We start from the raw sequence: 22,032 nt of genomic DNA on the forward strand, positions 1-22,032 counted from the left end.
TGGGAGGACATCAGACGGCATAGAAAGCCTTTGATTCACTGTGGGGAGGCCAATGGGCCGCAGCCCTTGGGAAAGAGGCCCACAGCCCTGCCTGGCTGGACATTCCTCGTAGGCACAGTGAGACCGAGATGATCCGTACTCCATCTGTCCTGCATGGAAAATTGCGGTCCTCCACGAACGCAAATTATACATGAGTGCGATACCTTCATGTGGTTGACTCTACCAGTCAAAGTAAGAGCACCGGCTACACAAAGCAGTGATCTTTGATGGGTCACAAGGAGACTACTGAGGAGATGCGTCTTTGGATCAATCAATGCAGAAATCTCTGCGAGCCTTGAGCCTTGTTCGTCTTCATCTTCATCCGAACTTCCAGCACATAGAGGCTGTTGAAGTAGCCGCAGATGTACCTAATGATGTACTGGCGAGACTGGCAGGGATGCGTCTGGAGATCTTAAAGTACTCTAAGTTAAAGTAAGGTATTTGCGGAGCTGATTACTGAGAGATGAGTTAGTCCCAATTGGGAATCGGGTCCGAGCTACCTCAGTCAGTACGTGACATCATGCATATTGACAATTCCAAATCATTCAATCCTCCTTCTCATTTGGAAACTCCACCCTTTCCGAGATGAGCGCTAAGTCAGTGCACCCGGGCACGCCGGGGAAAGAGGAGGCGCGCTTTCGGGTGTGGGGACATGCCAAAAATGTCCCCATGCTTCCGACAGCAGCAGTGATAAGCAATAGCCGAATCCTGGGCGTTCCAGTCTTACTCTGCCGCTTGCTCTGCTGCTTGCCCTCCTGTTCTGTGCCTTGATCTCTCCTTTCATCAAAATGGGTACCCTTACTTCGCTTGCTGAAGAGATACTTGCGAATGCGAAGCGTCTTGACCAGCACCTCTCATCCCAACATGTGATGCCCACCTCTTTTGACCATGACAGCCTCGCAGACCTGCCATCCGAGCTGGAATCCACCAAAAAGGCACTCATCAACTCAACCCAGACGTTGAAACAGCTATGTCAAGGCCCCGTTGGCAGCTCGATGGAGATTATATTCAATGTACGCGCTCTCAGCCCAACATCACGGACTGAATGCCCATACTAGCATATTCTCAGTGGACCGACCTCCTTTCACTACGAGTGATATATGAATTTAAGCTCGCCCAAGCCGTCCAGGTTGAGGGTTCAACAACTTATCATGAGATCTCTTCAAAAAGCGGCCTTCCTGAGGCTTTGGCCCGACGTTTCATGCGCCACGCAATGGGAAACCATATATTCGCAGAAGTATCTCCTAACGCGGTCCGACATACAGCAGCTTCGCGAATGATGGCTACAGACCCCGATTTCTTTGACGCGGTTGGACTGGAGGCATCGGAGCTCGCGCCGACGGCAGGCAGAGTTATCGAAGCCTTGAAACGGTACGGCGACTCAGGTGAGCCAAACGAGTCGGCCTTCAGTATGGCGAATGAGACCACCTTGTCCATTTTCCAGTTTCTAGGTCAACACCCGGAGCGTGCGAGGCGGTTCGGTTCTGGTATGCGTTTCTTCACCAAAGGCGAGACTTGGGATCTGAAGCATCTCGTCTCGGGCTTCGACTGGGCTTCTTTTGACCACCCTGGCGCCACGGTGGTAGACATGGGCGGCGGCAACGGCAGCGTCTCACAATTTTTAGCCAGGTCAACTCAGCACATAACATTCATTGTCCAAGATCTCCCTGGCACAGTCGAGCAGGGCCGCGCGTCGCTCCCGGTGGAGTTCAAAGGAAGGGTCGAATTCATGGCCCATGACTTTTTCACCGAACAGAAACTGCAAAATCCTGACATCTACCTATTTCGGTGGATTATGCACAATTGGAGTGACCCGTATTGCATGAAAATGCTGCAAAATTTAATCCCAACAATGCGCAATGGCTCCCGTATCCTTCTCTACGAATGCGTCCTTGAAGATACACCAGCAACACTGCTGACGGAGAAAATGGGACCGTATGTCTTCTACAAAAGGTGGTATGTATCTTTAACAGGATTCAGCTGACGAAAGTCGTTGATAGGAATTTAGACATGATCATGGCCGCCTGCTTCAACAGTGCCGAGCGCACAAGAGCTGACTGGCTTCGTTTACTCGAAAAGACCGACAAGCGCTTTTGTCTCCACAGTATTTCCCAGCCAGAGGGAAGCACTATGAGTATCATCGAGGTACTATGGAAGTCCGCATAACAAAGACTGTGGACTGCACGCGCATTCTAGAACCTTTGACGAAGGACGAGAGCATTGCATGTGAATTCCAGTGACAACCCTTCCATAGCTTGAGAAGGGCTAAGCTTGATATGATAAAATTATCATACATTCTTCTCAGAGTAAGATACCTAGAGTTGTGTCGACTCGCCATGTTGTCTGACCCATGCAGCATCTCCTACATCGAGAAACCCAACACTAATTTCAGATGCGAGAGTTTTTGTCCTTAAACTCCTTTCAATTTTAAGGCATGTCAGATTGGCGGGTGTTGACTAGCCTCCGTCCTCATCAAGGGTATCTCAGTCTCTCGACTGCAGCCATGCGTGTTCACCAACCACTCCTTAGCCCTCCTCCGAATACCTCATCCCCTTCTCCCACCATCTCCTCCAACACAGAAAGTATCAAGCCCTACCGCTTGGTTTCCATTGTCCGTCTCCACGAAGATATTCCTCTCAACAAGTACTCCTCTTTTTGGGAACAGCCCCGAGATCTCCTCATCCAAGCGGTCGAACTCTAGGCTGCGGTGTGGCATTCTAGCGGTTCTTTGTTGGGATGGCGCATACGCTGCTGAAGAGGAGGACCCAGCGTGGCCATGAAGGAGCGGATGTACGAGGGCTCCTAGGGTAGGAAGGCAGGCACATACCACACCGATATTGCCTTCGATAGTGGACCAGATCATGACGGCAACGTAGTCCCAAGTAGGATCGTCGTTATTGATGGAGGCGTTGGCATTGACGCGAATGATGCTTACGGCCGACGTACTGTTCCCATTAATCGTATTAGATATGGAGCCGCCATTCCACCTGGCACATGGGGCGGAAACGGGAAACTCACAAAGCGCCAACGAGGAGGACGCCGCTCAAAGAGATTTTGCGTCCAGTGGAGAGTTTCAGCCGCCAGATCTGCGGCATAGGCAAGAGCAGGATAGAGAAGTCGATGATGATGTGGGGGACGTTGGTCCCAACCAGCCACGTTCGAAGATCCATGCAGCGGCTGTTGGGTACATCGGCGTCCCAGGCTGCGGAGACGGGACTGCATCGGAAGATTGTGGTCAACAGGGTCGCGGTTCCCCACGCGATGACCAGGGTGAGGAAAACGTAGACGATGTTGGCGAAGGACTTGTTGATGCCGAAAATGCGCAGGTACAGGCACAGGATGGAGGACTGGACCGAGGTGACGATGGAGGCGTAGAGGAGCTCGTTTGCAAAGGTGTAGATTTGGTACTTTCTAATGTCGTTCGCATTCGCTATCGCTTGTACATGTCTACCCCCGCCGTTGTTCATCGCTGCCCCTCTGTCAGTCTCATCGAACGTAGGTCCTTCCACGGGACAAGACTCGCCTTCGTTCAAAAAGGCAAAGTTCAAAATGACAATCACCTTTAACCTCGTGAGCCTTGGGAACAAAACCGCTTTCCACGAGGATCAACACCCACCGTCGCGACCAAGATGAGCCAGTCATCCCACCACAGTCGCAGGTTGGACACCCTCCGGGCCACCAACCGCAGCCCCACGGCGAGGAGCGGAAGGGCGAAGAAGATGCTGAAGATGGCGTACATTTTCGGCGCTTGGGTCGCGTGGAGATCTGTTTCCGTCTGGGCTGCCATGTTCGTCGCAGGACGGGCACGGAGACCTCGCGGGGCCGGATTGCTACGAGGTGGATTTCATGTAGAGTACACAATGCTTTGCAGCCTGCGTGCTCTCTTATACGAGTTCCCTCGCCCAGCGTAGGAAAGAGTGAAAGGAGCCAAAGGGTGAACGGTGGCTGTAGTGTGGTTGGGGAGTGTGGCGCACATCTGGAGATGCTCGCTTTGCTCGCGACGGGTTTTACGCAACCCGGCTCGGGTTATCCCTTTCACACAACGAGATTTGCAGGGCCGGGAAACCCCTCGACATGCTTTATCTCTGACGTCTTTTTCCGTGGGAGGTTCATCACATCATTCAAACAGTATGTATGGCGTAAGGCAAATCGAGACTCGGGACCTATCAAGATACGGCCCGGGGCGTACCAGTCGCCCGGGCTCCCCACATCGCACCTGTGACCCCGGTCCATCTAGCGTATGCATGCAAGGTGAACTGCATCTGTAGCCCGGTGCGACGGTGTGATTCGTTCCTTTCGAGACCCACTCGCCCCGCCGGGGAACAGGGTCACGTTCAAGTCTTTCCATGCAGGCAGAGAGTGGTGAGATCATCGTACCGGTCGCGAGCCAGTTGACGAGGGTGGGATCATGGATGGGTTGTTCGACCTGGACAGCGCTAGTAGCCCTCCTTTCGGAAGGGGACCTGTACCGGCGGACTTTAAAACTATTTTTCTGGGCGCGCGCATAGATTGAAAGACTTCTAGGTACCTATTCTATTGAGTGACAATAAGGGTGTTGAGCCCCACGGTTAGGCGTCATTCCGAAGCAGATCGATCTTAAGCGCACCATCCGGGCAGAAGTCTTGGCGTTTAGGACCGACCTCCGACCCCTTGCGAGCGTTTTGTCACACAGAGGCTGCTAAGAATATGCGTTTCGTCTGTAGAACGCGTCCGAGAGTATCATGAGACACATGGCGATGCTGTTACGACTTGGATCCCGAAGGCTTCATGGCTCGCTCGACACGTCCCCTGATGCCTCTCCTTCCGAGAGCTTTTGTTCGATCGTCGTCGAGCAGGCAATGAAGACGCTGTGACCCGCCGTAGAGAGCTCGAGTCCTGTGCGGACGATGGACTAGCGACGCGTTTGTTTTCGGATGGTGGCGGCCATTGGCTATGGATCGCCTACCCTGTTTGCAGTCTCCCACTAGGCCACCACTCCAAGTTCTCTGTATTTGCAATGCTGATAATACATATGACGGGGCAGTGTTCATTGGATACCCTCAATGGCGCGTATTTGACATTGAGCATGTCGCTGATTCGGACTTGATGGCAAAGACTTCGCTACCGTCGCCCCGTTCCTTCAAGCTTGGCTTTTCTTCGGCATGTTGTCGGGTGTGTTTGCAGTATCTGGCATTCGTATCACTGAGCGAGACATTATGGCAAAGAGCGTGGACAGTGCTTTGTAGAGTACATTAACACTGAGTGACCGTATCTGGGATCGGGTAGCCTGTGAGTGCGATCTGCCTCCAGGCACAGGTCGAGGAGATCTTGAGACTGGCGGAGCGACTCACAGAAGCGATCATAGCCGGGTTAAAGGTACGATCATCTAGGGGAGGAGACCTAGTACGAAAAGACAATTGCAAAAAGCTCGAAGCGCTATCATCCAGGCGAGCTCGTAATACTTTTGGCAACTATTTTTGGTGAAGCCTTGTGTAAAGCTAAGGACCTTGCATTTGGGCTAGCATGTATGGTGTGTATAGTGCTGGTGGAGGCTTTCGCTGGGAGGTAAGCGGGTTACTTTGCAGGTTACTCAAGCAATCTGTGTGGTATCCTGGACGCATTGCTGTGCTGGACTCGACTTTCGAGTTGGAGTCAAAGAGCATTGTACCTGTTGAACCTAAGTTTTCAGGACCGGCACGAAGAAGACAAAGACCGCTTCCAGTGCTCTGAGCCGCATTGTAATTCAGACCAATTTGATCGCCGAGGCTATGTGAACAAAACTCTGAAGTTTTGTGGGGCTGCCAATAGTCTAGACTAGAAGAAGATTCAAGTTCGGCGGCGGCGATCCTTGGAGCAGGTGGCGGCGTACCATTGATTTCCGTCGAAGGAAAGGTTGGCGAGAAGTTATGCGAGAGCGCTGAAGGGCTGTGCACCGGGTCGCTCGTCACCTTATCAGAAAGACAAATCTATAGATGAGCTCTCCTTGGCCTCTTCTTTCTCGCATACCTTTCGTCCCGTACGTTGCTTTTTCCCATGTGAGGGCGGGTGGGTGGCATTGATAATATTGGAAGAATTCACAAGGACAAGAAAAGAAAAAAACAAAAAGAAAAAAATCCAACCACAGCTGTCGTCGAACCGAGGAGCAAAAGGAAAATCACCCAGACTACAGGAGCTCAGCTTTATTTTATTAAAGACTGGCATATTCATCTGGATGCAAACCCTCGAGCCGACGTTAGTGGCAATACTGTACTGGCCCAACGGTTGAGGAGTAAGGCCTCATCAAGTTAACTTGGGTATTCCAGTGTAAACCACTAGGCCATACTGCTCGATGGGACAAATATTACCGAAATAGTATATAACCTTGATTAAAAAGAAATTGTCAACACTGGCAAAACTAGCCGCACTAATTCTTCACCGCAGTGTGAACTGCGACGTTTGCAAGACCAACCAACCCGTTAAACCGAGCCATGACAGGATCATCCCCTTCTGGATAGACACCATGTACCTGCCGCTCGAGACCGTTTCTCGTCGACTTGCGATCCAGCAAATGGCAAGAACATACGAAGACGCGATCAGGGTCATTGTCTTAGACTCGACACTCCACATTTTCGCGTGCAATGTCACTCAAATTCATCTGAGAGGCAGACCAAAAGACGAAACTGTCTGCTCAGCCCATCTGAATGGCCTAGATGTCTCTACAACCGCTCCACAGGCTACGCACGAAGATAGTAGGAGGCTCTCTACCATTTAGTCAGGAACAATTTTCCCAGCAAATAATTATGTCTTGGTTACTAAGGACTTCCGAGATGACGGGTACAGGTAGGCTTCAGCTTCGTTTCTGGATATGGGCAGAGCGGTCGATGGTGGTTTGGATTCGACTGGCGTCCTGAAAGCTAATCTTCGTCAGGATGGACTCGAAGTCATATTCGCAGATCTTCTTCTGGATGCTTCCCAGGTTGAGCTTCTGCCAGATGGCAAAGAAATGACTTTCACCGTCAAAAATAACCGCAGCTGTACACTGCAAGATTTCGTTCTTTGAAGCTCTAGCATGGGCAACATGTCAACAACGAAGGATAGATGAGATAGAAGATTGGATTGGTGCAGACGGATGCCCTGCTTTCGAGAGTGCTAGATGTTTCACCGGTTTTCGTGTCGGTTTTGGAAAGCGTGCAGATGTCAAAAAAGGGAGTATTATATACCAGGTATGAGGGCGTCGTTGCCAGAAAGCTCAGCAATCTGTCGTTTTGCACTTCCAGACCGATGCTCTCAATGAAAATGCTAACGACGTAGCAGAAATGGTGCATCAAATAAGATTGGACTCAACGACGAACGTATCTGACACTTTCACGGAACGAACAGGTACGTTGCTCCTCACTCCATACACCCGACCATCTCTCGCACATACTTTTTGAGGCCTGAGCCGTTCACCGACCAACTCCTAGCTGCTCAACCCGAGCAACAAGACTTTCACGATGGCGCTTCAGCATTCAGTTGTCATTGTCGATGAGATCTTGAAGCCGGATCGAAGCTAGGAAAGTCCTACGACGAGACTCCAACTCAAAGCGCAATGTGCACTGAACACTGATATCCCTCTATTCCTCACATGCAGCTTCTGTACCAATCCGAAAACAACGAACCATCTCCCGTTCAATCCACGCATCGAAGCATACTCCTACCCGCCTACTGAAACCAACAGTTATCTTCCCATATCGGGATATCGTGCTTCACACAATCACAGAGACGTCAAATGTTCCCTGAGACCACAGAAGAATCGACCCCGAAAGAGCCATGGGGCAGGGTTTGCAGACACCTGATTGGACGAGACATTCTCTGCTTCCAGAGCCGCGAATCGGTCGTTGACGAACAGGACCGTTTTTTTGCCACCCGGGCAGCCGATTTTGAAACCTTCCCCTGGAGCCCTGTGATACTCGGGTTGCGTTTGACTCAAACGGAGATGGGCAGTTTTACCAGGCCACTCCTCGTCTCGGGTGGGTGAGTCTGCTCCGCGGCTCGTACGCACGCACCTTTGTTTGTCCAATGCGCTGGCCATTATGACTTGTCAATCTTGTAACGTCGGGTCCACCTCGGCATCTGGTGGAGAGAGAAAGCCACGCCTCGGACGCCTGTGCGCCCTCCGACAGATTTTCCCCAGTCTCTTCTCTGCACCGCCCGCCTCCTGCAATCCTCCCAACATCTCAGACCCACCAAAAGCTCCATCATCGTTATCATCATGTCATCGACCTCATCCCCCGCCGACACCTCGACTTCACCATCGTCATCCTCATCAACCACCAAGTCACCACCACCGCACACCTCAAAACGCCGACCGTCAGTCCCCGACTTTTTCGAAAAATTCCAAAAGTGAGCCCCCTCCCCCTCCCTTCCCATATCCATCCATCCTATTCACGCGCTTGAGAGAGAGAGAGAGAGAGAAACCCTCCGCTTATCCAATGCCTCAGGGCCATCCACATAGGTCAAAAGACGAAAGAATCCCGCTTTGCGGCGCGGCGGGACGACTGGCGCCGATGGGCCAATCCGGGTGGCGGAGCCGGGAGTCCGCCGGTCGGTAGGAGGGCAGATGCGAATCAGTTCGACGTGCCGGGGGGGCCGTGGGAGGATGGGACGGAAGAGGAGGAGGACGGGACGTAGGTTTGCTGAATCGGGGTCTGGTTGTGGAGGGTGTTGAAAATCATGCGACTTTTGTTTTAGGTTTTTCGCTGGTGCAAATACGATGGCGATCCCGGGCAGAATGTGAAAAGGGGGATTGAACCCGGAAGAGAGCAAGGACGCGTGTGAATATTCTGACGTCTTTTGTTAAGGAAGGAGTCGTTGGTTTGAGAACCGGCGTGTAGCTTGAGAAACCGAATACAGAAAGACCATGTGCGATAGAAGTCTGTGAGAGAATGGAAGAGTCACCGATGACTGAAAAAAGATCGTTGATTGGGAACATGGCCGTAAATGTCATCAAGTATCATACTACCATAACGTAAGGAAAGCTTACCCCCTCCCCTTCATATCAAGGTTTCTCCACCTGCTCGAACCCCTCCAGATCCTCCTCATCTTTCTTTTCCTCTTTCTCTCTCCCCTTCTCCAAGTGGCCAGCGCGCTCTCCAAATTCCCTCCCGATCTTTAGCATGGTTTCAACTTCCCTAGCTCCCAACATCCTACCCTTCCTCTCCGCCAAAACCCTTGCAGTTTGGACCGTCTTTTTGATCTGGTGCCCGTTGATGTCATCCTTGCTCCACTTCTGTCGAGCAAGCGTGCGCAAATCAGCAGATTGTGATGCGTTGATGGTGCCTTCATCGGACAAGTCCTGAATTTGATTGAACCAGACCCCAATTCTACGGGCACGGTCCAGAGGAGGTAGGCAGAGGGTAATATCGATGCGCGGCATGAGGCCTTCGTCGAATTTGCTGACGCGATTGGTGGTGATGAAGACGATACCTTGATAGTATTCGATGAATCGCACGAAGCTCGATACAAGATTGTTGCGTTTGAGATTGGCACATTCATAATCACGTCGAGCTTGTAAGAGGACGTCTGCTTCATCGAACAGCAAGATGGCACCCCATTTTGTGGCATAATCGGAAATTTCTTCTAGTTTCTCATCAAATACCGGCAGGGAAGTTCCAATATCGCTGCAAGTGACAGGGAATAGAGGTTTGCCAAAATGTTCCGCGATAGATTCTTGCGATTTCCATCAGCAATGAACGGCGCTAGGACGAGTTCTCGAATACGTACCAGCAGTCAGCGTTTTGCCCACACCTGGCTCGCCGTGTAGCAGTATGCTAAGTCCTTTTCCACCTGCTGAACCTCTCAATCCAGCGACCTTCTCATCATGAGATGAGACCATGGTTTCTAGGATGTCTTTGTATTCTTCGTCGAGGAACAGACGGTCCCAGGCGTTTTCTTGGAAAGACACCGGCTTGAGTTGTGATACGTTGAGGAATTCTAGACTCAAATTAGATTTCGCAGGAAATAGCGCACTGTATACACTTACTCCACACTTTGTCCCGAAAGGAGAAGCCACGCACATGTTGCGGACAAAGCATCAACGTGAGCTCGTCCATCTCGGCATATGGCCGGATCAGATCGTATTTCTCGAACTCGCGGACGACAACATGCGAAGGACGATCTGATGAATAACTTCGGCAAGGTTCAGCTTGAGGGTCCTCAGGTTTGTCGATGCTTTCGATCTCGTAGTCTCTGCTGCAGTATTCATCCTCAAAGTGGCGCACGAGGGAGCGCTGGGGTGTATAACGTCTTGATCGCCGGTCAACAGCGTCGCCACTTGTATCCCAATCGCTGTATCTGTTTTCTTTCCAGCTCCTGTCCTTGGCACTGGAGGGTCCGTACTTTCCATTGACGGAGATGAGCCACCCGTTGCGCTTCTGATAAGTTAGATGATCCACCATGATACGAGTAGACTGTGAAGGAGAGATCTCGCTCTCTTGACAGTGCTGTACCTGAAAAGCACAGAACTTTCTTCCGCGAGATAGTAGCGATTCTCTGATGGCGTTTCGGTCCAAAAGATATTTCTCCGGGACTAGGGACAGAGAGCTGATGTCCCGGACACCATGGAATGGAGCAACGCAATGAATGGACCAAACGCGGCCATATACCTCACCGTCGAAATTCATGGACCATGCTCTGATATCGAGCCTGGTATGGGCGTGACCGTTGTCTGGCGACGGTTTTCGTATCTGCATACCATCGAGAGAGTCAACGACGAAAGCTTCCCATTCGCCATTGCCACGGCTGTACACCGTCGTGCCAGGTCGATAAAGCATCCACAAGTCACTGTATTTGACAAGGTTCGGAGGCGTCACCGACTCAAAGTTGTCAAGCACTCTACTAATGTCGCTGAAATCGCTCCTCAGGAAGTTCAAGATAAATTTCGTGTGTTCCTTGACCTGTGTGGACTCTTTGGTATTCTCCACATAATCCGTGAGCTGCTTGCGGTTGAGGAACAGAACCATGAGGGGCTCCATAAGGTATAAAACACCCTCGTGAAGGGCAAGGTCGCTAATGTTATGCCGAGACACTTGCTTGAGGAGGTCGAAGAAGGTTGGGGATGCAATTTCGATTCGCCTTCGCCAGAACTGGGTGCGATCATATTCAGATACGGCGGTCACAAGCGGCCAGTCAGGCGGGATTTCGAGAACGGGTGTAGACATTCCATCACGCACTGCCTCAATTCTTTGATTCTCGCCAAGATGATTCCATCGCGCGACCTCAAGGCTTGGTCCCTCAAGGGCTTTTGCGTCTCGCTTCCCTTTCTTCACTTCCGGCTCGTAGCTTATGGTTTCATCATCAAAGTCTTGTGGGTACCTGGCTGCTCGACCGCCCTTGTGGCTAACGTCAGAGACCGAGTCTACAGAGTCTCCACTATCAGAAATCGAAGAGTTGGTAGGAGAGCCAGGGGCGCCCTCACACTCTTCGACACGGGACTGTAGATCGCTGATTTTTGACTCCAGCTTGTGTAAAAAGTCTACATCGACCATAGTTCTCTCGTTGTTCCCGTTTGGTTGTTCGGGACTAATGGTTGTGGGAATGATATCAAGCTTGGGAGGATGCCGAAGTCCCGATGTAACGATGTGCTTGGGCCTGAGGTGTGTGTCAAAGAAATCGAACCCTTTCCTCCCAACGTTGTCAGACGATTCCGGGCAAGGTGTTCTGCCGTAAGCAGTAGCTGGAGGCGCTAGCACATGGGCTTCCTCAACATGTTCGAAAACATCCTCCTCGTCTCCAAAATCGTTGCGTAGAAAATGGTCACAGTCCTGGAAGGAGCACCCATGTTGATTCTTAGAGGGGTCGTGCATTCTGTGGATGGCGGCGTCTCCATGGACGAGGAAGGCCTTCGGTCCGTGACCATGCATTTTGTGGACTTCTCTCTCGTGACGCAGCAAGCAACCAGCGGACGAGAATTGTGTGCCGACACATTCGCCGACGTCGCAGCGGTATGGCTTCAAGTGCGAGTCTAGGTGTTTACTAGAGCGGCGGTCAACTTTAGTGGGTAGAGAGATCTTCAGACATGACTGACTCGAAATTGGACTTCAACTTCTGTGGTCTGTACCAACACACCTCCAGAGCCGCGTACGGACAGTGGTACCGCCCATCCTCGTCTGGTTTCATTTTGTAAAATGAATGCTGACGCGCAATTCTGAGCCTGGTACCCCCGAATGTTTCATGGACAAATGCCTGCCCAATCTTGTGTCCGTCTTCATCGAGTACCTCACCTTTCTCGTTGAGGGGGAATCCTTCCAGCTCTTCTGGGTCCGTCAGGCTGTCGTCCTTAACTTTGCCGAGCAGTGTACCATCAGATCCCCAGATCATCCCTGCTTGGCCAACTTTGAGACCTTTGAAGACACTCGGTACTGAACGCTGTGCATCTTCCGTTTTGCCTGGGCTTGTGGGGTCGTCGTCTGTGCTATGAGGCTCGTCAATGTCACGATTCGCGGCTTGCCCATGAGTTGATTGCCAACGGGAAGCAAAACGCTTGAGCTTCAAGTCAGCCATCCTCGATTCGTAGGACTGGCGTTCGCTCATCGTGCCGGGGCGTGATGATGGTAAGGAAGATTGCATTGGGCGCTGCTCTACATCTTACATCCAGGCTCCAGGCTGCCATGACCCCTCACTTCGCGGGGCAATACATCGGTTCAGGAGGATCAGTGCATTGTCTCAGCCTCAAGGAAGCAGAGCCAATCGATTCGTCGAAGCTGAACGTCAGCAAGAACTAGCTTCGCGACTGTCTGAAGAGCCGGCAGCCAGGTTGGGCTATGCCTGCATTCGATCGACATGATTTCTTCACCCATGTTCGTAGCCTCGCCTCTCGCGCAATTCGGGTGACAGTCGGTATAGAATAGGGAGTATTTGGAGAAGCGGACAAGACCAGCGCAGCAGGGCATTGCCTCAGTCCCTCAGACCTGCCTAGCTCTCACTAAGTCCCTTCGGGTTAGCTTGCTGACAGCGCAGCTTAGTGGTAGCGCTCGTTCCATTACTAAGCGCGAGCCACTCACCCATTTTCGCGCGCAGCATTGATTACTAAGCACAGCCCCCAAGAATTAGCGGTATTTCGCAGTTCTATAGTCTCGGGGTATTAAAACCTTGAATGAGATTAGTGGTTTTTAGCGTGCGGCTTTCCTTCGGCATGAACAGTTCTGCGGGACTCGACAGTTGCTTCTCCATGCTTGATCGTTACATGTTTATTCCTAGACACGGTTCCCGCCACTTCAGCATCCGCCAGATGTGAAAATAACAATACTGCTAGAGCAAGAATCAGGTGTATAATACTCTACAGCTGTCATTCTTGTCCTGTTTTGATTGAAAGCGGCTCGGAAATTTCTCTACAAGATCATCCAAACGGCCACTCACCATCTGCTCCAATCTACAATTTTTTTATATGTAAACACCAGGGCAAATTACATTGTCAGGTACAATGGTGTTTTCTATATTCTACTATAGGATTCTTACAAATTCATACCCCCATGAGGTATGAATTTGTAAGATATTATTAATAGGGGTATGATTTTGTAAGTTACTATAGTAATTTGAAATTGCTATCGGTTTCTCGTGGGTAACGTTAATATCAAATAAGGGTGGAGTTTTAGAGTAAGGTTTCGAGGTGGGTTAAGGTAAAGTAGGTAGTCTGAAACCCGCCTTAAGCCGATAACCCGATAACCTCTAAAAGCGTGAAATATGATAAACGAATTTAGTCTTACAGTCTATCTATACTCTATTCTTACTACATAATAAGACTCTTATATATACTCTAACTATATCTCTAATTAATTTATAGATATAGGGCTAAATATATCTATAAGTTGATGGTCTCTCATATTTTTATATTCTAAGAAATGATAATTTACAAACTCATACCCCATTTTTGGGTGTTTTGTAAGAATCTCATATTTAGGGGTATGATTTTGTAATTTGCCTGACTACCTATTCATGGCCTAAGAAATACGTGAGCATCTCTTGAAATGGGATCATGTCTTCCCCGAGTATTGGCTTATACAGACGTCAGATCAAAGGACTGACGATGGTGGATAGCCAAGTCTACTGTGCAGAAGATGCTAAGAAATCAGGCTTGTCCTGGATGAGCTTGGTGATACTCCAAAATCCGGCGTATCGGAATGCCTCTGTCATGTGTGCTTTAAGTCTAAACAACGCGGTATTCGCCCAAACCCCTCCAGATTTTCGACTTACAATGATCTTTACCCTAAAACAACGAAATCCCTCACGGACCACCAATACTTCCTCTGTCCTCCAGATGTCTACGCTTATGTTTTCAAAACTCGAGCTTGGGGTAAGAGTTTCCCGGTGGGCCGGTTGACGACTTACCTTTATACTGGGGCAATTTATATGAGGAGCGATGCTGACAAAGGCATTCGCTTGCATAACGCCTAGAGGTATACTGCTTTTCGGATCCCATATTCGATACCGGGATGATGGATACACTAGTCATGGAAGACGAACGAAGGCGATTGATCAAAGCATTGGCCAAAACTACCAAAATGAAACCGACCCGAGCAGTCAACCGGCCCACAAACCCTAGGCAGCCGACTTCGTAGCTGGGAAAGGAGAAGGCAAGGTCTTTCTGCTGCACGGCAAGCCCGGCGTCGGAAAAACCTACACAGCAGGTATTGCCTGCAGATATACCCCAATCTCCCCCTGAAGTGTACTGATAGAATCAGAATGCGTCGCCGCATACTCCAAGCGTCCGCTCCTCTCCCTGGCTACAAGTGATATCGGCCGAGAGAAGGCTCAATCACTATTTTACGCGCGCGAAGCAGTGGAACGCCATCCTCCTCATTGATGAAGCCGACATCTACATGGAACGGCGCGAGACTGAAGACTTGACTCGAAATACCCTCTTATCAGGTATCCCTATGATCCTTACTACCTTCATCTCCACAGATATTAATCCCAAACACCATCACAATGCTTACAAAAGTTTCACAGGTTTCCTCCGTGCAATGGGAAATTGCCAGAGCATCCTCTTTCTAACAACTAACCGCATTGGCTCCTTCGACGACGCTTTCGTCTCCCATATTCCCCTCTATTACCGCGAGTTCATCCAAAAGGATCGACTCAAAGTCTGGAAGATATTTTTCGATAAGTTGGCTAGGGATCGTAAGAATGTCATGAACATTCCAGCAGAGACGATACCCTATACGACTGAACTTGAAGTGACGAGCTTGAATTGGAACGGGAGGGAAATTCAAAATGGTGAGTGGGGTTTACTTTACCCACATTTTGACAAAATGTTGGGGATGCGGAGGGCTGATTGCGGGTCTGACACACAGCGCTCCAAACAGCAGTTGCCCTAGCCGATTTCGACGGCGCAGATGAAGATGGAAAGATTACCCTGCGCAAGACGCATATCCAGCAGATCGTGCGCATGTCTTGGGAGTTTAAGGACTATCTCAAATAATTGCACCGTGGAGATGAGGCCAAGAGGGCGGATGCGCAGCGAATCCGGTATGTGAATTTTGATGGCATAAAGTGGAAAGATATAAGTCGCCAGAGTGGGACTGGGGGTTAGTGGGTCACATGATACAGCCCCTGTTCCAGGTCTCCTGTCGATACCCTGTCCGTTCTAGGAGAAAAGTATCCATCAAGAACTATGTAGTTGTTGCACGTCGTTCGTGGGTTAAATTTACCTATGGATAAAACACCTCACCCATAAATAGTATAACCTTCCGTTGGGAATATACTTATTCATAGTACTAATGGCACCCATCTCATGGGCAACTTCCCATCAATATCATAAATCTTCCCACGAATAGAATAGGCTAGCTATGGGTAACATGTCTTCTTCGTATTGAATGTAGAAGTCAACTACTACTACTACTACTACCACTACTACTTCCTTCCTCAACCCTTTCCTCTTCCTTCCCCACCTCCCTTGCTACTACCACCCCTCATTCCCCCAATATCCCCCCTTACCAACCAAACCGCCCCTTACCAACAGCCCACCGACCGTCCCACAAAGTCACATACGCTCACAGGCGTAACCCTTGCGACCCACCCAGCATGACATGAAAGACCTGACGCGCACAAGTGTCAAACAAGTAGCTCAATCTAACCACGAGAAGACGAACGGGACAGCTCAAAAGAAACTTCAAACAGCCGGAACCGCAGAGTCGTCGAGTCCCGCCGGGGTTAAATCCGTGCGCGTTGTCCGCGAACGACTTCATCCGCAAGATCTTGCTCGTACTGAACAGCTGAGGATATCCAACCCGACCAATTCGTCGTCGTTTTTCGCAGCTCAGATTACCAACCTCACATATCATACGTCGCTGCGAGCGCCACTGGGACGGCGGGGGGAGGGGAGACTGGAGTGATTACGATTCGCAGGCATCATCGGCCTAGGAGATTGGTCGACTGAGCTGAGATTCCACAGCTGGTTGTGACGAGTGAGGACGAGTATGATTCCTGTACGGGACACTACCTGTCGCGGACGGGCGTGCATGTCGATTAAGACTGACTCTGCCACTAGCTGGTGCACTGGGCACTTTGCATTTCTGGGGAAGAACAACCTCCCTCTCCTCCAGATTGCGGCGAAGGTGAGGAGGAAATTAGAACTGTTATATTAGGATTCGGGTAGATTAAACTTAGGCGATGGGATTACGCGTTACCGAATTGCAGATTGTCAATCTCCCTGCATTCAGTCCTCATTCCCATACTCCTCCCCCTCCTCCACTTTTCCCATCTTCTCCCGTTCCTCTCCACCAATTAGCAACTCCACCTTCTCTTCACCTCCGCCAGCGCCAGGCCCAGACGTCTTCACGCGGGTATTTCGCGCCATTGTTGAAAATCGCTTGATGCCCGCGCTGGTGTTTCTCAAGTCTTTTGTATCAGTCCTAGAAACCTGCGCAAGCACGATGAGTTCTTCCATCGTTTCCCAGGAGGCGGAGCTGAGCTGCGTAAAGAGAAGGTATAGCGTATGGATCAAGGCGACCACCATGTGAAGCAGTAGGACGACGATGGAGAGATAATCTGTAACTCTCGAGGCTTTATAAGCGTAGCCTGTCATATGAAGACTTGTTAGCGATGCCTCTTGGTCCTTTTCACACACTCACCGGTCAAATAGCCATGGAACTTTAACGGGCTAGACTGAGTGTAGGGTGGAGGGCCTGGGCACCATTTCCGAGGCGTGGCACCTCGGATGCTTGTGCACTGTGTCCCAAAACTGGTGTAGTATTTAATGGTGCTGTACTGCTGCCCGAGGCCAACGCGGGAGATGGCATCTGCCATCGCAGTCGATGTGATCGTCTCAATATTTTGTATCCAATGTCTTCCCTCACCTTCCGTAAAATTGTCTGTTTTCAACCTAACATCACCTGCGATGAATAGGTTAGCGAGAGCTGTAGTCATGGTGGATTTGCTCAGTGCAGTCTTGGCCTCATCCATCCATTGGGGTATAAGAGGCGTCAAGCCGTCCAGCCATCCTTGTTCAGCCGTGATATGTCTCCAGCTCCCGTCATTGATTGGCAGAGCCTTGGTCAGGATAGCCTCATTGTTGCGCTGGCCACTCTGTAAGACGCTGATATCGCTACCGGTGTTGTCATAAGCCATGTTTCCCCAAGCTGTAACGGCGTTTCCACTTCCTGTCAACACGTGCTTCGCTTTGTTCCATCGGCCGTCGATAGAGCACACTACCCCGAAACGGTGGGTGGCCGATGTCGAGGTAAGGGGGCCCAGAATTACAAGGCCTGTGGTGACGGATTCCATATCAGGATTGGCCGGGATCCACACCGTTGTGAGTCCTATCTGTTCGGTATGAGCACCCTTATGGTGTCCCCAAAGTGGTCTGGACAGCTTGATGTCTCTGTGTTTTCCTGATCGGTCGTTTCCTTTAGCCCAGAGGTCGTATGCCGGAGGATTGGGTAAAGACACCTTGAAAGTTGCATTTGAAAAGGTCAAAACCTCGCGGGTGCAGACGGTACGCACCGCTGCCGCCTGGGAGTATGTTTCCGCATAGCGGACTCCCCTGGGGCGAAGATTGGTAGGATACCAATGCGGATCATACCAAAGGTCGTTCTTGAGCAAAGAGGTGACTGCGTGAGGAGCAACAGACCATGCCTCCGCACTAAGACCGGCTTGCCTTGGGACTGCTTGTAAGGTCCTCGGAAATTGTGACTCTCGTGTGGAAATCTCGTAACTGCTCTGGGTGCGGTCATAGTTATAGAAGCTCTCGAGACTCGATACGCCTTTTGCGACACATTCTATTGTGTCCAGGCCTTTGGCACTTGAACATCGAGGCCCACCGAGATGGTCAGAGGTTAAGACAGAGGGCCAGTAAACGTCTGCTGTTCCGTTGAGCCAGAATTCTGTAGTAAACCCGGGCCAATTCTGCAAAGCAAACAAATCGGGATTAGCTAGTAACCACATGGGAATACACTTTGGAGATAAGGTCCATACCGTTGGTCGAGGCAACATTAGGATGGCGCTTGCAGGCCCTGCTGCTACCGCTATAAGGCCTCCCAAAGTAACCAGGCTTAGAAGGCATACGTCTTGAATCCTGCGGGAAGTGACGAGGGCCGAGATAGCGCCCCACAGCGCTGGTGACCAGAAGTAGCCTACACGAGCGAAAGAAAATCCCGATGTCGCAAGCCCTAAAGGGATGCCTTCACGCAACAATCTATCTCTGGTGACTGAGAAAATAATGACACCGTAGCTTGAGATTACGAGAAGCTCCTATCTCCATCAGCCCTTTTCTTCTTCTCCTGGTCCTGCAACGCGTGTTTACCTGAACCTTTGCTGCAACCTGTATCAACGCAAGTTTCACGTCATTTCCTTGGTCCGTTAGGTCGCTGCTGGATTGTTGTGCGAACCCATGTCCGATGTAGAAGCCCCCGAGGTTGAGTCGGAGCAGGACCAAAGACACTGTAACAGGCAAGATGTGGATTAGACAGCGGCTGAATGCCACCCAGAGAGATTTTTTGACTACCACTTTCGTTGGCTCTGATTTCGAGTCGAAAGCAAGAATCTCAAGTCCGAGATTGCGCAAAAAATACGTTAGACTGCCCGGAAGCTGCATTGTCGGTGGGCCTTTGACCAAGACCAGCCGGGCGTTTGGACTTACATATTCTGGAGCATACGAATTATGTGTCCGACCAACCTCAAAGAGGCTGAGGTTTGCGGGCGGATCGCCTTGAAACATGTCCTCGCTCTGCATTGGGAATCGATCAGAGGATGCCTGCCTCTTGGTGGCTTGCCACATGACGTGTCATCAATGGCGCTATGTCCCCGACACGAGATACCGTTCAGTATTGGAGACTTTGTGTCATGTTTGGCTGATTCTTGGTGTCCCGCCGCAAATGTGTTATCAGAGGGGGTTCTGCGATGGAAGCTGATTCGCTAACCCTCGCAGGCAGGACATTCCTCAGGAGGGCTGAGGCGAAGGGGTGCATGTAATCAGTGGGATGATGAGTATGCAGTCCGCATTAGCTTCACCTGTGGTGGAGATGGCAACATGCCAGGTTGATCGTTTGCGAAAGGCTTGAGCTTTAGCTTGCCAGCCTTGTAGGAAGACATTGTATCAAGTATTCGGTCAAGTAGTGGTCACCGTCAATGATCTACCGATGCGATGAAATTGCCTGGCTTTCGGCAAGCGAATGCACTCAATCAGGCTGAAAGGGACCACGGTAGCCTGACCATATCGAACGTTCCTTCAGCCTCGTTTTCGTTTTTGTTTTGATCATGACAAGGGCATGTGGAAAACAAAGGGAAATCTGGCTTGTCTGACAAGATACTTGATTGGGGATTGTCGGGACATGAGACCAGTGTGGATGCGTTTGGAGACCAATCATTGGTCGTGAGAAGCGTGAGTCCTCTTTCCGTCCCTTTCGACCACGGCAGGATGGGACTCCGCGTTCCCATGCGGCAGTCATGACCAGAAATACAGTATGTACAGCCTTGTCAATCAAAATCGCCTACACCGAAGAAGGGGGGTTCTTCTTGAGATGTGGTGAAGATAATGCTTGCTTATTTATCTACTCAGGTGGGGAAGCATTCTCAATGTAATTGTGTAAACAGTCCAAATAGTCGGATTTGACGCGTATATCAGTAGTTTCATGGTAGAGCATAGGTAGAAGTCTGCATGCACCCTAGGCAGCCGTTCTGAAAACTACCGACTGATACCGTTCGCTAGGTTGTATCTACATCTCAGCTGCGTACTCACGCAACCGATCATTCACTAATTGGGCATACTTCCAATTGGAGCTTCTTCAATGCGGTGTTACTGGCCAATGGCTTCCAACTCGTCCTCAGCTTCTTATACTATTTATACAACGGCTTACTTACATGCATGGTAGCCGCAGCGGAAATCAGCCGCCATGGGCTGGAACGCAAGCCGTTGCGAGTATCAGAACCTCGAGGCATCCAGCGATCGACCTTCTTCCTCTCTCTGCCCTACAGATACGGCCTGCCTTGCACCATCTGCTCCGGCCTTCTCCATTGGCTCATATCGCAGAGCATATTCCTGGTACGCACGACCACTGTACAACAACGATGGGAGCCGAAACCCGGCCGAGGACAGTTCCCGTGTGGGCTTCTCGCCTATAGGCATCATCATGGCTCTCTCTCTCGCCGTGACTGTGATCATCGCTCTTGTCGCCCTAGACCTTTTGAGACGGTATCCCGGCGGGAAAGAAGCAGTCCCGATAACGTCTACCCACAGTGGTGTGATTAGCGTCGCTTCTCACCGTCCTCCGGGCGATACCGAGGCCCACTTGCTACCCGTCCAATGGGGAGCAGTCATTTCGGAAGACGGCGTGGTACGTTGCTCCTTCACAACGGCCAGAGACGTCAAGCCCCTCATGGTAGGCTAATAGTACCGCCAAACCACGTAATCGGTGCGGAAAGTTGGTGCTTTCAGGGAATCCAAAGTCGACTGGGTGGGCATAGAATAGGCTTTTCCAGCGAGATATAGCCATCGTATCGCACCCACTTCCCACAAGTAGCGTCCTCCAACGCCGGATCCTGCATTCATAAGTGCCTCCGTCACGGAGGGTAGCACTGGAAAAGCCCCAGACGGCGCTAAACACAGTTAGCGTGTGCACAAACCGTTGGGATCCTTGGCGCTGAGAGAGATCGCACACACACACACCTGTCGACTACCTTTCAGCTCCGATAGAGCTATCATTCATTACGTATTAACATTCGAGAATCAATTTCCAATATCAGAGATAGGTAGTGGGATCTTGGCCTCCAGGACGGTTCAATACCGTTGGTTTTTTGTATAGTGCCTTATTCTGCACCCCTCACTGGATTTTCCACCCTCGCGCTAGCGTCGAAGGAGCCCGGGCTACGTGTCTCGGATGGGGGGTAACCATGGGTCTCCGAGACGGGCGGGGAACGAGGAGGCTGAGGTGCAGTAGCTAGTCTACGTCTGCCTGAGAACAAGGGAGGGACGAAAGCTGGCTTCGGCTTCATTCCGCTCGTTCGTTGATTCCTCCGCACTCGATACGGGTGCGGGATCGATATCGAGCACCTAGGTGGACTATCTTTCCAAAGTAGGGATGTCTGACAGCGGGGTTCCGATCTCGATTTTGCGTATGGAGATCAGGCGCAGGGTGTGATCGCTTGGTCGATTGGTCGTGAAAAGGATGTTGGGAAGACGCTATGAGCCATGCCACGTAGAAAAGGGCGTAGACTACCAAAAAGAGTGTCCCGTTGACTACGTGATAAGAAGCGCTCGCTGCCACGATCACGATGACTGTTCGAAAAAGCCCCAAGGACCCTTTTCGATTGCCATCCGACAGTCGCGCCGATCATCGAGCCGTGCGATTGACGCATTCCCAAAACACAGCAACGCGGTTTTCCCACACGGCTCCGAATCAAATTCCCATCGCGGTACCACGTAGCTCCCTCCATCCGCAGAAATCTCAAACCCGATCGTTCGGACCGCCTCGTTTCCGTCGGAAAGAACTCTCTCTCTCTCCACTCGCCATCCATCCCCAACGATTGCCCCACCGCCGCGACGATGTGACATGAGGGGGGGGG

The 22,032-nt window shown here is 50.9% G+C and overlaps 7 protein-coding genes across 7 annotated transcripts; 4 read left to right on the forward strand and 3 right to left on the reverse strand.

Annotated features, from left to right (window-relative positions):
- Positions 1 to 827: 827 nt before the first annotated feature.
- Positions 828 to 2,205, forward strand: HO173_013167 (uncharacterized protein; the record flags this gene model as incomplete). The annotated part of the gene is made up of 3 exons (XM_037314992.1): positions 828 to 1,052; positions 1,109 to 1,974; positions 2,040 to 2,205. The coding sequence occupies 3 exons, from the start codon at positions 828 to 830 to the stop codon at positions 2,203 to 2,205; spliced, it is 1,257 nt and encodes a 418-aa protein (XP_037158148.1).
- A 379-nt stretch (positions 2,206 to 2,584) lies between these two features.
- HO173_013168 (uncharacterized protein) lies at positions 2,585 to 3,826 on the reverse strand (the record flags this gene model as incomplete). Its single annotated transcript, XM_037314993.1, has 3 exons — positions 2,585 to 2,984; positions 3,058 to 3,599; positions 3,656 to 3,826. The coding sequence occupies 3 exons, from the start codon at positions 3,824 to 3,826 to the stop codon at positions 2,585 to 2,587; spliced, it is 1,113 nt and encodes a 370-aa protein (XP_037158149.1).
- A 4,422-nt stretch (positions 3,827 to 8,248) lies between these two features.
- HO173_013169 (uncharacterized protein) lies at positions 8,249 to 8,667 on the forward strand (the record flags this gene model as incomplete). The annotated part of the gene is made up of 2 exons (XM_037314994.1): positions 8,249 to 8,379; positions 8,478 to 8,667. The coding sequence occupies 2 exons, from the start codon at positions 8,249 to 8,251 to the stop codon at positions 8,665 to 8,667; spliced, it is 321 nt and encodes a 106-aa protein (XP_037158150.1).
- Positions 8,668 to 9,034: 367 nt separating this feature from the next.
- Positions 9,035 to 12,603, reverse strand: HO173_013170 (uncharacterized protein; the record flags this gene model as incomplete). The annotated part of the gene is made up of 4 exons (XM_037314995.1): positions 9,035 to 9,705; positions 9,760 to 9,969; positions 10,019 to 12,009; positions 12,062 to 12,603. 4 exons carry the CDS (start codon positions 12,601 to 12,603, stop codon positions 9,035 to 9,037), a joined length of 3,414 nt encoding a protein of 1,137 aa, XP_037158151.1.
- A 1,405-nt stretch (positions 12,604 to 14,008) lies between these two features.
- Positions 14,009 to 15,454, forward strand: HO173_013171 (uncharacterized protein; the record flags this gene model as incomplete). Its single annotated transcript, XM_037314996.1, has 3 exons — positions 14,009 to 14,191; positions 14,715 to 15,249; positions 15,327 to 15,454. The coding sequence occupies 3 exons, from the start codon at positions 14,009 to 14,011 to the stop codon at positions 15,452 to 15,454; spliced, it is 846 nt and encodes a 281-aa protein (XP_037158152.1).
- A 1,236-nt stretch (positions 15,455 to 16,690) lies between these two features.
- HO173_013172 (uncharacterized protein) lies at positions 16,691 to 19,249 on the reverse strand (the record flags this gene model as incomplete). The annotated part of the gene is made up of 4 exons (XM_037314997.1): positions 16,691 to 17,052; positions 17,106 to 18,378; positions 18,448 to 18,723; positions 18,776 to 19,249. 4 exons carry the CDS (start codon positions 19,247 to 19,249, stop codon positions 16,691 to 16,693), a joined length of 2,385 nt encoding a protein of 794 aa, XP_037158153.1.
- Positions 19,250 to 20,363: 1,114 nt separating this feature from the next.
- HO173_013173 (uncharacterized protein) lies at positions 20,364 to 20,858 on the forward strand (the record flags this gene model as incomplete). Its single annotated transcript, XM_037314998.1, has 1 exon — positions 20,364 to 20,858. The coding sequence occupies one exon, from the start codon at positions 20,364 to 20,366 to the stop codon at positions 20,856 to 20,858; it is 495 nt and encodes a 164-aa protein (XP_037158154.1).
- Between the last annotated feature and the right edge of the window lie 1,174 nt (positions 20,859 to 22,032).

This window comes from Letharia columbiana, assembly GCF_014066305.1.
Source record: "Letharia columbiana isolate WasteWater2 chromosome Unknown xpSc0000088_s0, whole genome shotgun sequence".
NCBI classification, from domain to species: domain Eukaryota; kingdom Fungi; phylum Ascomycota; class Lecanoromycetes; order Lecanorales; family Parmeliaceae; genus Letharia; species Letharia columbiana.